At 30.6% G+C, this 14,639-nt stretch overlaps 2 protein-coding genes across 3 annotated transcripts; one reads left to right on the top strand and one right to left on the bottom strand.

Moving 5' to 3' along the window:
- Positions 1-197: 197 nt before the first annotated feature.
- On the bottom strand, positions 198-3,311 carry LOC106775291. Its single transcript, XM_014662397.2, has 10 exons — positions 3,092-3,311; positions 2,944-3,008; positions 2,787-2,848; positions 1,672-2,643; positions 1,508-1,586; positions 1,333-1,422; positions 1,129-1,236; positions 956-1,051; positions 699-865; positions 198-621 (listed from the first exon to the last, which is right to left on the bottom strand). Exons 1-10 carry the CDS (start codon positions 3,237-3,239, stop codon positions 441-443), a joined length of 1,968 nt encoding a protein of 655 aa, XP_014517883.1. The 5' UTR covers positions 3,240-3,311; the 3' UTR covers positions 198-440.
- A 6,704-nt stretch (positions 3,312-10,015) lies between these two features.
- On the top strand, positions 10,016-13,430 carry LOC106774500 (squalene monooxygenase). Of its 2 annotated transcripts, none has more exons than XM_022787001.1 (8): positions 10,016-10,349; positions 10,809-10,920; positions 11,077-11,251; positions 11,363-11,531; positions 11,829-12,050; positions 12,132-12,407; positions 12,591-12,744; positions 13,034-13,430. In XM_022787001.1, exons 1-8 carry the CDS (start codon positions 10,101-10,103, stop codon positions 13,069-13,071), a joined length of 1,395 nt encoding a protein of 464 aa, XP_022642722.1. In that variant the 5' UTR covers positions 10,016-10,100; the 3' UTR covers positions 13,072-13,430. The 2 variants fall into 2 exon arrangements, with proteins under 2 accessions (XP_022642722.1, XP_014517003.1); XM_014661517.2 differs by having other exon boundaries at positions 10,017-10,349; positions 12,591-12,869.
- The last annotated feature ends 1,209 nt before the right edge of the window (positions 13,431-14,639 follow it).

Here is a 14,639-nt window from a genome sequence, read left to right as displayed (position 1 = left end):
AGTCTTATTTCACTTTTATAGTGTGTTTAATATAATAACGGTAGCTTCGGAATAATTACAAAATATTAATAAATTTATTGTTTGCAATTAATTTAACTAATTGTTTAAATGGTTCAATCAGTTGAGAGGATTTTATAAAGAAAAGCAAGTGGCACAAAAAAGAATTAATGTTATTCACAAATCAAAACTTAAACAAATAGTTCAAATGAACCCTGTCCAAACTTACAATTATCATATTTTAATGCTGTGGTAACAAAAAAAAGTTTTCTCCACGTGAATTTACAGATCTACTGGGAAGTTACATTACTAGAATACACTTTTTTTCATCAACTAAAAATTCAATGATGATATAGTTACTTTACTAGAATACACTTTTTTCATCAAGTAAAAATTCAATGATGATATTGAACAACGCCACTCCGTCTCCAATAAATAATTTCTCAAGTGCGTTTCCTGTTGCAATCCTTTGGCACATGTAAACGGTGAAACTTTGGTTCGATAGGAACGGTTAATGCCTTCCGTGGCTTTGCTGCCTTTGGCTTCACAATATCTGATGGCTTTTCCATAATAAGACTAAGTTTTGTTGCAATGATAGCCTTTTCTTTCTTCCTTGGTAAAGCACTGCAGTAGACATTTCCATTGGAATCAAAGTTGCTTACTACAAACACAACATGTTTCAGAATCTGACTATTACTTACCTCAGAGGTCTCAGAACTTTAAGCTGCGTCATTTCAGATTTTATTTTGAATTTATCACTCACATCATTGGGTTTCTGAAGTTTAGGACGTGGATAATTCTTACAAGGTGTTGTAGCAGATAATTTACGTTGCACTTTGCAGCTGGAGTTGTCAATTTGAATGCCACCCTGCGTAACATTTTGGGAAGTCTTCAGTCACTATCTAAAATACTGCTAAAATATTTATAGGTGAAGATGTTCTTCGGTGCATGAACTTACATATTGGTTTTCCTGTGTTTTTGGGCGTGATTTCTCGTCACAACTGCTGTAATGATCAGTGTCTGGTTCATTTTTTGTGTAAACAGTTTCACTTTTCTGAAAGAAAATAAAGAGAAAGGTCAATTTTTATATATTCAACAATAACGAAAGTTTCACAATGGAACTGAACTCACTAGGTTCCGATGTTTCTTCATTGCTGTCCCACCACCTTTAACTGCGGTTTCTTTTAATGGTGAGAGAAATTTTCTATCCAAGTTTGCTTCTTTAAGAATTCTCCTTTCCTGCAGCATAAAAAATAACATGAATCACACCTTATTAAAATAAATTGTTTTTTAGCAAATAAATAAACTTAAATACAATCACCTTCGCTTACTTACATCAGTTCTCAGCTTAAAAGGCTTGGGATTTGTGGGTTTTAATTTTCTATACTTCACAATCGGATAAGTAGTTGTGGTCGTTGAAGATTTCTGTTTTAAGGTCAAAATCATAAACGTTATAATCATTCAATAAAGTGGACTGGAAGTAGTCATTAATCTATAACTAAGACCAGACCTTTTGTGTTTTTCTCGATTCATCCTCATGCTTGCTTCCAAGAATAGCCTTCTTTTGGAACACGTCGGTACTCATCTCTCTGCAGCGGCCAAGAATTCATTGATTTCACCAAATTTAAGAAAACAATGAAAGTCAAATGTTATTAAGAGAAATCAAATCCTTACATATTTTCATGAACTATTGAAGCATTTTCCTTGTCATCATTTTCAATGAGCTGCCTCCCATTTTCTTTGTCATTAGAATAAGCTAATGATTTTTCTTCGGCCTTTCTCTTGGTGGATTCAGAAACTTTTCCCTTTGCAGAAACCGAGTTCCTCATCTCTTCATTTATCTTTTCTTTATTGTTGGAATTTGACAGTGAGGTAGTGTAACATTTGGAAGCTTCTGACAAAACTTGAACTATAACTAAGTTCTCCCCTCTTGTTGGTTCTTGGGAAATTTCATCTCCAAGGGATATTTCAGCACCACTGGCTGAAGTTCCTGATTCATGACTAGATTTTTCATCTATCTCCATATCACTAAAGTCATTTTGATGAGGCTTAGCAACCTGTCCTTTCTGAGTGTCTTTCTTCACTTTCTTCTCCTTCAAACTTGACATTGAGTTAGTTTCTGGTTCCTTAAGATTATTAGAACTCAAGGAATCAAACACACGGCTCTTGATTACTCTTCCCCTCAATTGCTTTTTTGAGGCAGTCACTGGCAATGAGTTGCTTCCTCCTTCTTCATTCTTCTTGACTCCATTGAGTTCAAGCTTTTTCATTGCTGAACACAGTGCTCTCATTGGTGTTTTAAATTCCATAGAATTCTTGATCTTTATGACCTTCTTAGGCGAGGGAAAAACAAGAGCCTTAGACACCACTCTGCTCTTAGGCACACCAACAGTCAACACTTTCTTACTCTGAACACTTCTAAACGGTTCTACATTGGAAACCTTCTTTTGATTATTCCTTGGAGTGGTCAAGGTCTTGGCCACCGGAGGTGATGGCCTCACCTTAGCATTGGGGGTTGCTGCAACCTTAGAAAGAGGTTTAACTTGGACGTTCTTGTCGGTCATCTTGAGTGGTGATGACGAAATAAAGTTCATCCTTGACACCCTTGACTTTGCAGGAGCTGAATGGGGGCACTTCAAATTTGCGCTGAAAAAAATAACCAAACATCATAATGATTAAACGTTCTTGAAGATATTAAAGAAGGAAATTAAAGAATGTTTTCCAGTTACAAGTTTCATATTGATCATGGTGAGTGTATAAACTAGTTTACTGGTTTAAGAATGCGGTACCTTGCTTCTCTTTTTTTCAAAGCTTTTCTGAGGCGTACATTGGGACTTCTTGTAGCCATAACCTGAAAATCCAAGATTTATTCACCCAATCACCATCATATTTATGTCTATAAATAGAGTGAACGAAACAAAAATGAATAAGAAAAGACCAACTAACCCTAAGAACAAATTTCTTGTAGAGAGTTTCAGAATCCAACTCTTGCTCATGCTTTCGGTCACATCCTTTTAGAAAAAGTCATATCATTGCTAATCAAATAGATGAAAAAGATTTGGAATAAGATCAAAGAAATGAGAAGTTAAACTACCAACACGTGAGCAGAACCAGTGGCTGTCATCGCCGGGACGGCAAGAATCAGGTGCCGTGAAATCCACAAACTTGGGAGCTTCAAAGTTCTCGAAAAAGTCATCATTCATTTCTATATCGTCTTCTGGTATGCAGTACTGAGTTGCCATAACCTTTCTTTAGTTCTCTTCTTCTGTTCTTTCTTTGATGCGTGTGGTCTTCGGAGCGTCTGTTCTTTCTTTGATGCGTGTGAGATTGTAGTAAGTTGGTTTTATATATTTAAAATAAAAATGGTTAACTAGCCGTTATGATTTCAACAGCTGGTTAGAGAAACGGTATGAAAGGGGTCCTTCGTCATTACACATGTTTCTTTCAGCTTTAATAAATTTTTTTAAAAATTGTCAATGAAAGAATAAATAATTAAGATCTTACAATAAGAATTAAAAAAATGTGAACATTATTTTCGTTTATATTAAAATAATTTAATTTGTAATATGATTTTAAGTATTATTTACAAAAAAATAATAAATACTTGAAAATTAAATAAATTAATGTAAAATGTTATTATTCGTACTCCCACATTAAAAAAACAGACAAATAAAGAACTATGAAATAAGAAAACTTGTTGAGAAAGAAAGAGACACAAGAAACCCATTTAGGTGAAAAATAAAATTGAAATGTGGATACTAAATATTAAAAGGATTCCAATATCTTATGTTTTCAGTTTTCTGCCATGCAAAATTAGTATCCTTGTATTTGCCAAGTTTAATTGTGCAGAAATTTCAACAATAAAATGTCTTTTATGTTTATTTTTTATTTCATATTTTGATTTCTAGAAATTTAAATTCAAAGTTAATTTTAATATAATTTTTTTTGTAAAAGTAATTGTTTACATAACTTGTGGTTGATAAATCTCGAAGACATAAATTTTAATGGTAAAGTATAGACATTCCATTATACTAAGTATTCTTAATCGAATAAAATTAAGTTTTAATTAATTTTTATATTTGGGGAAACTGTAAAGACCGAAAAAGAAAGTAGAATTGGAAATGAATACCTGTGGCCAGGTGATATGACCAAGTTTTTATTAATAAAATGAAATTTTATTAAATACTATGTTCAAAGATTCAACCCATTTTTTGAACGACAGTTTCATCAATTTCAGTTTCTTCTTCTTCTGCACCTTTTCTCTTATGTTTCTCAACACTGAATCAGTAAATTTTTGATTAGGTGGTATCCAAACACTCACAGCGTAGTGAGTTTCCATTTTAACCAATTGATTTCTCGTCCTGTCACCAGTAAGTCATCTTCCCCTCTTTCGTGCATCTTAGAGCGGTAATGCATGCAATAAATTTGGATTGCATGTGCATTCTACTTTTTCTCTTTAAATTCCAACTCCTTTTAGGTTCCTAATTTTGTCTCATACCATAAATTGACAATCTATAGGTGTTCCTAGTATTTCCTTTAAGGGCAAGAGAGCGGGCAAGGTTCAATTTTACTGTGCTGTCAAGTAGAGGTAAGGGGAGCTAGTTCTGTCTTTATTTAAATTTGTTGTGTGATGTTGGGGTATGATAAATTTCGAAATGAATTGTTGTGCTTGGTCTAGGTTTCAGTATTTGAAATGTGCATATGTTTGGGTGTTAATTTATGAACCTGTAATGTTGCGGCTGTAAGCTATTTTGGATTAATTGATTTCTGTAATGGGTTATGTTGGAAGTGCTTGTTGTGAGATTTCTGTTATAAATCTGATTTAGAAAAAGGGTCAAGCGTTAGGCACTATTTTGTATCATTTCAAGAGGAACTATGACATAGTGATTTTGAGCTAGTGTAGTTAAAAGGGCCTTTGGAGTGTTGGGGCAACTTAGCCAAGTCAAATGTGACTTGTTGGGATCATAAAATTTGTCTAAAACATAACAAAAATGATAGAAGTGGAATTGGGTCCTTAGGTTGATGAATCAAGTGGAAGGTAAGGTAAGTATGCATTGTTTGGGCTGTTTTAAAGGAACCAAGGAGGTGAATTGGAGAAATTGAGGTCTAAGGTGTCAATGGGTTATTAAGGTAATGCTAGTAAGTCTATTTTGACTTATTAAGATCATAAAATTGGTTAAAAATAGGTTCAAAGTGGTAGTTTAAGATTTGAGGATCTAAGTTGAGGTATTAGAGGTTTTAGAGTAGAAACCTATGCTTGATCACTCAAGGTTGATGTTAGAAATGTTTAGAACCATCTAGGCAAGTTTGATTAAGCTTACATTTTGATCTAGGATCATTAGAAGTTGGGAAAGAGGTCTAGAACAAGTTCTGGGGTATTGGGTTGCCAAAATTTGCAGAATTTAGTTTCCCCTGTAGACAAATTCGCTTAGCGCACAAGGGGAGGTGCGCTGAGCGAATTATGTGTGGCAGATTGAGTATTTTTGATGTTTTTGACGTTTTGGGAGTTTCGGACGTCCGTTTTGGACGTTCTTTGGTTCGTTATGGGGGGTTTTGACCCTTTCGGAACTGTTGGTGATAGTTTCAAAGTTGTTTTCCTTGTATAAGTATGAGTTTAAGGGGTATTGGGTTATTTAGTGGTTCTTCTTGGACTGTTATTGTTTGTTAATGTATATTAAATGGTTTCATTGCGATTTTTGATGACTTGTTGGGTTGTTTGTGGTCTTTTGAAGTATAATTAATATTATACATATGTTTTTGTATGCAATGTAAAAGTGAAAGGTTATATGTATATGGTTTCATATGGATCCAATGTGATAATATTATGAGATTTGCTTGTTCATGTCTTGAGTTAGGTCTTAAAGTAAAAGTATGGTTATTTGACGTAATTCCATGATCCTCAAGGGAGGTTACATGGTGATGTCCTGTAGTTTGTTGTGATTGACCGTATGAATGGCCGGAGTGTCTTTATGGGGTTTATCCTGAAATTCTAATGATCATTCACGCTCAAGTTGAGAGTGATGAGTCATGTGGTGAGAATAGCAGGAGGTCCTAGTCTTGAGTGCTTCCAGTATGGCTCAAGATGAGTGATAATGGACTTACACTTGTGCGTGTGGTAGGGTGAAACTCATAGCAATGGCTTTGCAAAGCAGTATAGGCCACCACAAGTGCACAAACCCCTGAAACTTGACATTTCATACTAGTCCGGATGGTCAAATCACATGGTCGGTCATTGGTATCAACAAAATGCATTTGGTCATAGTCTGTATTGTGTTATGGTCCTTGTATGCTTGACATACTTGATTGATAACATGCTTTTTATACCTAGCTCACCCTTGCTTGTTTGTGTTGTATGTATGTATTTCTCTTGCGATGATCATCCACTTGGATGTGAGCAAATGTTAAAGAGATTCTCCTGGAGCAAGAGCTTGAGGACGATGGTGCTACAACTTAGTCTTCTTAGGAATTCCTTTCTTTGTTGAACCTATGTATCTTGAAATACTCCTTTGTAAGTAAAGTTTTAAATTTATGGTCAATTTTAGATGACTGTAAACTTATAACTTTATCTTCCTCCTTAAACTGTTTTATAATATTATAATGTTTAATCATTCAAAAAAATTATTATCATATAATTTTTAAAATGTTTCAAAAACTGTTATTTTCTCAAATAAAATGAATATATATTTTTATTTCCTTACACATGATTTAAAAAATATACATTTTTGTGTAATTTTAAATTAAATTTAAATTTAATTTTTTTGTATTCATTTTCTCAAATGTTAAGGGCTGAATCCTAATGTTATACTAAGTTATTTTAAACTTCTAACTTGCCCTTGATTATTATATATTTTTTCCTATAATTTATAGTGAGTTTATCACATATTTAGAAATTAATAGCATGTAACTATATACCTAAAAATATGATAATAATTAACGTTATTTTTATTTTAAAGGTTATAAAGTATAATTTTTTTTTGTCTTAAAATAAATGGGTAAGGAAAAAAGAGAGAGTATTAGTTATACTGAATTTTATACCATGTAGTAAAATTGTATATAACTAGTTTGAAGGCACTCCCAAAAATGTATTTAATATTACTTTTATTTTTATCTGTTTAGTTTAAAGAATAACAGAATAACATTGTTTTAAAGATTATAAATGCTATATTCATATATATTATGTTTTTTTTTTAATTTTTAATATGATTTTATTATTTCTATAATTTATAAAAGAAATATAGAAAATAAAAGAAATAAATTCAAAATGTGATGATAGGTAATCGTAACTTATTTTTCTAAAAAAATATATTAAAGGAGACAAATAAAGGAACATGGAATAAAAAAAGAAAGTGTTAGGTAAACCAAATTTAATTGCAAAAATAAAATGGAAAGGTTTTTGTGTCTACGCAAAAGCAATGTAATGCCAATAAACATTAAAGGTCTCTGTCTTCTCTCTACTTCCCTACATTGAATGCAATGTCCATGTAAAATTAATGGCTACGCATTTGACACGATAATTTTTTATTTAATTGTATGAAAATTTATTTAAAAGAAAAAACTAAATCTTTTTTCAAATAATTTATTTTCACATTTCAGAATCATATTTTGGAAATAAATTATAAATAACAAACCTCTAATTGGTATATATTAAGTGACATAATAATAAATAATAAATGATAAATATATTATACATCAAAGAAAAATAGGTTTAAAAGATTATTTTAATCAACTAATTTAATATAACTTGAGAAAATATGCCAAACAATACAATTTATTATTAATAAGAATTCAACATATTATTAGTGTAAAAAATAATTCAATTTTCTTAAATGGATATTTATGATTAGTATTTTACATTTGTTAAATTTATATAAACAAATTTATAAACATAAATTTAAATTAATAATAGATAAAAGGTTAAAGGTATATAAATTATTATTTTTATATTAACTTGTAGTATTTGGTTAGTTTTTAAATTATTTAAACTTAAAACTTATCAGTTTTATTCTGACGCAAACTTATTAGTATCTCATTCAATAGGTTTGACTAAGGAAACTTTTGTATACGATGGTTAGTTGTGAATAGATTAATGATCTATCTAATACCAACCACCATTTTCAAGGCTAACCGTCTCTCGATCATCATTCATTAATATATTAATATATATATATATATATATATATAAATTGTTTCTTTTATAATATTATATGTTAATAATATATAAATTAATTAAATTAATATATAAAAATAATAATAAAAATAAAAAAGTACCCGAATATTAACAGTAAAAATTATTAAATAGAAAAAAAAACTTGAGACAATTCTATAAAAAATATTTTAAAAAATGGTTATTTTTAAAAAATTATAAATTTAAAAAATTAAATTAATAATTATATTTAAAAAAAATCAGTTACCAATTATGTTATAAAGTGTAAAATAAGAATAAAAATTGTGTATAAGATATATATTTATATATAGTATTATACAGATTAAAGTGAATTTAAAAAAAATTAAGTGAAAATTAAATATTTTTTGATAGTTAGAATTATTTTTAAAATTTAAAATGGTTAAACTAATTTAATGAAAATAAAATTATGAAAATGAGTATTCTTATAGGATATATTTATATAAATTATAATTTTTTTTATGAAAAATGTTTTTGAGTAACTATAATTTATAGTTTTCATGATAGTTTTAAACATTTATAATTGTTTATTGAATTACCAATTGGTTGGATTAGTGTAAATCATTATATTTTTATTCTTTTTGTTTTCTTATGTTATTATTATTATACAAACAATATTTGTCCATATAATGTATTTAAAAAATATGTTATCAAATATTTTCTATTAATAATATATTCAAAAGCTATCCTTGATATAAGATACTATCCTTTGTAAACAAAGAACAACACATCTGAAGAATTGTTCAATGTTAATTTTAACTTAATTAGAATTACAAAAAGATCCTTTTATAATCATGTTTATTAGTAATTTAACTCTTTTATGATTGTTATAATCAACCTTTTATCCTATGAAGTTCTTTAGATTAATATATTTCCACGCACAAAATTAAACTCAAAAAATATCAAATTATAATTAATACAACATTTGATTGCCTAATATATGTTAATAAAATATTTGACATCGAACTTGTAAGGTGAGGTCATTTGATTGCCTAATATATGTTAATAAAATATTTGACATCAGACTTGTAAATTGAGGTTTGCACCTCACTTATATATATGTTATAAATTGATCTTACCTCTCTAGTCGATGTGGAACTTCCAACACACCCTTTTCATGCCGAAGTATAGACATCTCGTGCAGAATAATTCTGATGTATTATTTCAAAGAGTAGAGTAGGTACACAAATCTGCACAAATTATAATAATATCTAAATTATAACTAAAACAATATTTGATTGCCTAATTTCTGTTAATAAAATATTTGACATACGACTTGTAAGGTAAGGTTTGCACCTCTCTAGTCAATGTGAGACTTCCAATACACCCCCTTCACATCGAAATATAGACATATCGTGCATGATGGTAAAATTTGGGTGGTTCAATAAGAGTCTGATAACGAGTGGAATTAAAATGTCCAAAAAACAAAAATATTGATAAGATAGACTCTGCTATCATGATTTTGATAACATATTAGAAATAGAATTTAAAGAATAGTTCTGATGTATTATTTCAAAAAAGTGTATTTTTCTCTATATATACAAATATATATAAAGATCTTATAATTTTTCGGAACGACACAATATTTGACATATCTTTAATTTCTCAATTAAATAGAAATGAAATAATCTTGCAAAATAAAAAAAAAATGAAAGAAAAGGAAGAGTTTCATACAAAAAAACACAGTTTTGTTGAAATAAATTCATTGGGTCACATTCTTTCTATGTAAAAAAATGATAGATAAAATAGGATGAAGAGAGGATGTAGTGGTTGTCCCTATGACAACTATTTTATTTTGCATTTAAGTGGCACAGACAACGTGTCAAACCTCAGTATAAAATCCACATTTCAACTCTTTCTATCATCATTATCCTTTTTATTTGTTTTTTGCTTGCTTTTCAGGCCTAGTTCCACTGATCTAATGGGGATGGATTTTGAATTTATTTTGGGCGGAATTACAGTTTCTACTATGGTTCTTCTGTTTGTTCTATTCAATTCTGCATCAAAGAAGGAGGCCACAGGTTTAGTACATGCAGAAAATAATGGTAGCAGTATGATAACAACAACAGCAGAAAATGGAAACCAACATCAAGAAATTTCACCAACCTCCGACATCATCATTGTCGGTGCTGGGGTTGCTGGTTCAGCCCTTGCTTACACACTTGGCAAGGTAGAACAAAGTGGAAACCTTTTCTTTTCATTTGTGTAATATCTTCTGCAAATATGTTTTTCATACATAGATACATACATAATAACATGGTTGAAAGCCAGAAAGGTTCAAGAGAGTCGGAAGAAAGAAAGAGGAATATTCTACAAGTTTAGTTTATAGTATACAGACTTCATAAATATTTCTTCTAAAGATTAATGTCTCACACTTCTATTTTTCTTGAATGTTTTTCCTACAACCAGACAAAAGAAAACATAAAAAGTTAAAAGAATTGAAAGTCCAATGTTTTGTATTCCTCTGAATGTTCTTAGAACCAGACCACAAAGTACATATGTAGTCAGATTCATATATTTATAGTTGTGCATGTTCTGGGTCCTTTTTTTGGGATGGCCTAAATTTTTTTTAATTATATAGCTAATGTTGTAAAAGGATGAACGATGTTATATATGGTTGTTGTTTCAGGAAGGAAGGCGAGTGCATGTTATTGAAAGGGACTTGAGTGAACCAGACAGGATTGTGGGAGAATTGCTACAACCTGGAGGTTATCTCAAGCTAATTGAGTTGGATCTCCAAGGTAAGCAAGCACCATGTTTGTACCAAAGTATAGATGGATGGAAAATTGTATGAGAATTGTTGTAATCAATCACTTTTGGGTGTAAAGAATTCCATTTTCCTCTGTTGGTCAAATTCAAGACTCTCATTAACTGATGAATGTTGTGAGTTGTTGCAGATTGTGTGGGTGAGATTGATGCTCAGCAAGTCTTTGGCTATGCTCTTTACAAGGATGGGAAAAATACCAAACTTTCTTATTCCTTGGAAAAGTTTGACTCTGATGTTTCTGGAAAAAGCTTTCACAATGGCCGTTTCATACAGAGAATGCGAGAAAAGGCTTCAACTCTTCCAAAGTAGTACAAAAGTTTACCATGTTTTGAAAAAAAATGTTTCTGAAATGGATTTTATTTTTATTGTGTCATTTCCTTCTTTTGCATGCTCTAATTGTTCCAAATTCTGTGCAGTGTAAAATTAGAACAAGGGACTGTCACATCTCTGCTAGAAGAAAATGGAATCATCAGAGGGGTAAACTACAAAACCAGAAATGGACAAGAGCTCACAGCTAAGGCTCCACTGACTATAGTATGTGATGGTTGTTTTTCCAACTTGAGACGTTCTCTTTGCAACCCAAAGGTAAACATACCAATTTTTTCTCTTTCTTTATCATATCAGCAATCCAAAGTGTTCATTAGTTTTATCAATGATCAATCTTCATTTGAAGAACTTGATTAAACACTTTTAATAAAGTTTTTGCTCTCAATACACATTGTATCTATCTTGTTATCTTTAAGATAACTGTATTAAAACACAAACATTGTATCTTAAAAGCAAAACATAGGTGTGCCTCACTAGTGATGGTTAAGAATAATTTAATAGTGTGTTTTCTAATTAACTTACCTTGTAGTGAAATGGGTTTATTTATTAATGCAGGTTGATGTACCATCTCATTTTGTTGGTCTGGTCCTAGAGAACTGCAATCTTCCATATGAAAACCACGGGCACGTTATCTTGGGTGATCCTTCTCCCATTTTGTTTTATCCCATAAGTAGCACTGAGATTCGGTGTCTGGTTGATGTGCCTGCTGGCAAAAAATTACCTTCCCTTGGTAATGGGGACATGGCTCGTTATTTGAAAACAGTTGTAGCTCCACAGGTACAAACAAATATCCTAGTCTTTGGCTTCACATAACATTATAAAACATATTCTTTAACTAACACAAAGTTGTGGTTTCAGGTTCCCCCAGAGTTGCATGCTTCTTTTATAGCAGCAGTTGACAAAGGAAACATAAGAAGCATGCCAAACAGAAGCATGCCTGCATCTCCGTATTCCACACCTGGTGCCCTTCTCATGGGAGATGCTTTCAACATGCGTCACCCTTTAACTGGAGGGGGAATGACTGTGGCTTTGTCTGACATTGTTTTGCTGAGGAACCTTCTTAGACCCCTGCATGATCTTCATGATGCTAATGCTCTTTGCAAATATCTTGAATCATTCTACACCCTACGCAAGGTTAATATAATTTACTCAAAGTATATACAGTTTCACATCATCAGCAAATTAGAAACTTCCTCATAAATGACCAAGCTTGTTTTCTTTCATGGTGAATAATAACCAACAGTTAAACTTTTTGTTGATGAAACACCAGTATTGGTTTGAGAAAATGTGATAGGTGTTTCATGATTGTGTTTGCAGCCAATGGCATCTACAATAAACACTTTAGCTGGGGCATTATACAAGGTGTTTTGTGCATCACCTGACCCAGCTAGTAAGGAACTGCGCCAGGCTTGTTTCGATTATTTAAGCCTTGGAGGTGTTTTCTCAGATGGACCAATATCTCTACTCTCAGGTCTAAATCCTCGTCCATTAAGCTTGGTTCTTCATTTCTTTGCTGTGGCTATATACGGTGTTGGTCGCTTACTCATACCATTTCCTTCTCCAAAACGCATGTGGATTGGAGCTAGAATTATTTCCGTGAGTACTTTTTGCATTTCTTAACAGTTAAACATGCACCATCTTTCACATATATAAACCGCATTCTTTGCTGCGACATTATCATGTTCCAAACGATGACCGATTCTTGCACAAGAGTTACTCAACTTATGATTTTGAATCAGTTTTGTTGTTGAGATTTTCAGGGTGCCTCTGCTATCATTTTTCCCATTATCAGGGCTGAAGGAATTAGACAAATGTTCTTCCCTGCGACTGTGCCAGCATATTACAGAACACCTCCTTCCAATTTGCATGATTAAATACAGATATTGGAAGAAAAGACATGCAAAAAGGATAAATAAGTGAGCCTAGAGGAGAATTCTGGTGTAGGCTCCATATATTAGGCCGCTGGTTTTGTCTGTTTGCAATATACATGTTTTTTATGAATACAATTATCAAATGTATCGTATCTACTTCAGGACAATACCAAATTTCCAAGGTCAACCTTCCGTTGAAAAGTGTTCAAAATGATTTATACTTTCATGTAAAAGACACCAATAATATATTTCGTATCAATAAAAATTTTAAATTTGATGTGATAAATGAGGCGTGACAGTGGCTTAGAAGTTTTTATTTTTTTATTTTTGGATTTTTGCAATTTAGAATATAAATTTTATATTGTGGAAGGTTTTTAATTTAAAATTTATTTTTTATTTATATTTTGAAATATATAAATAATACAGAAGTACGTATCGAAATTCTGGAAGTGTAGAAAGAAATGGTCTATGAATTTGGTCCAACTATTATGATTATTTATAAGTTAAACTCACCATTTTACATTATTTATAATTTAAAATTTTAAGACATTTATGAGTCATTAATTTATTTATTTTTTACTTTAAGTGAAATTTTGACTCACTTAAAATTTTCAATATAATATTATCTGAATATTAAATTATAAACATTCTATTAGACTAAGTATTATTAATTGAATAACCTTGAATTTTAATTAATTTTATGTTTTTATATTTTAGGAAAGTGCTATTTTTCAGAAGTGAAAAAATGACCAAAACATTTCGTAAGTTTATAGTAAATAGTAAATTTGGGAGTTTTACATTCTTATTTTCATTTTGTTACAAATAATTTAAAAAATAGACATTTTTTAAAATTTCTATCCTTAAATTAAATTTTAATAATTTTTAAAAATGTTAATGGTTTAGGTAGATATTTTGTGCGACCGAGATATTAATCTGGACGATGCGACTTTATCACTTTCTGATGCTTGCATTGGGTTCTCTGATTATCTTCTGTCCGTAAAAAGGCAAAAGACACTCTAACGCCCAAGTCAGACGTGTATTGAAGGGTTTTCACTATTTGAGTACATAAGAATATGAGTTGAATGTGATTGGAAAGTGATTCAAAGATACTTGACTTGTTACCTTGGTTCTTATCTATAATTTGTCTCATGGACCTTAAACTGATATAAACTCAAAAAAATATAAACAGATTTACCTGAAAATCTGATTAATTGCTAAATATCTTCAAATAAATATTTTTTATTATTATTTTATCTTCTACTTATCAATATGTTGTTTAATAAGATATTCTTCATTATAAAATATATCGTGATCGCTCGGACTGATATTGATATTGATGGTTAAAGATATTTTAATATCACATTTTATTTTTTTATTCTGGGATTTAAGTTTTGCATATAGATATGTCTGTTTATTATATTTGATTATAGTATAATGTATACACATAATATTTATTATTATAAATTTTAATCACGTAAAAGTAACTATTTATTTT

This window comes from Vigna radiata, chromosome 10 (genome assembly GCF_000741045.1).
Source record: "Vigna radiata var. radiata cultivar VC1973A chromosome 10, Vradiata_ver6, whole genome shotgun sequence".
Classification (NCBI taxonomy): domain Eukaryota; kingdom Viridiplantae; phylum Streptophyta; class Magnoliopsida; order Fabales; family Fabaceae; genus Vigna; species Vigna radiata.
Note: the sequence above shows the minus strand (reverse complement) of the source record. Positions and strands in the feature narration are given on the sequence as shown.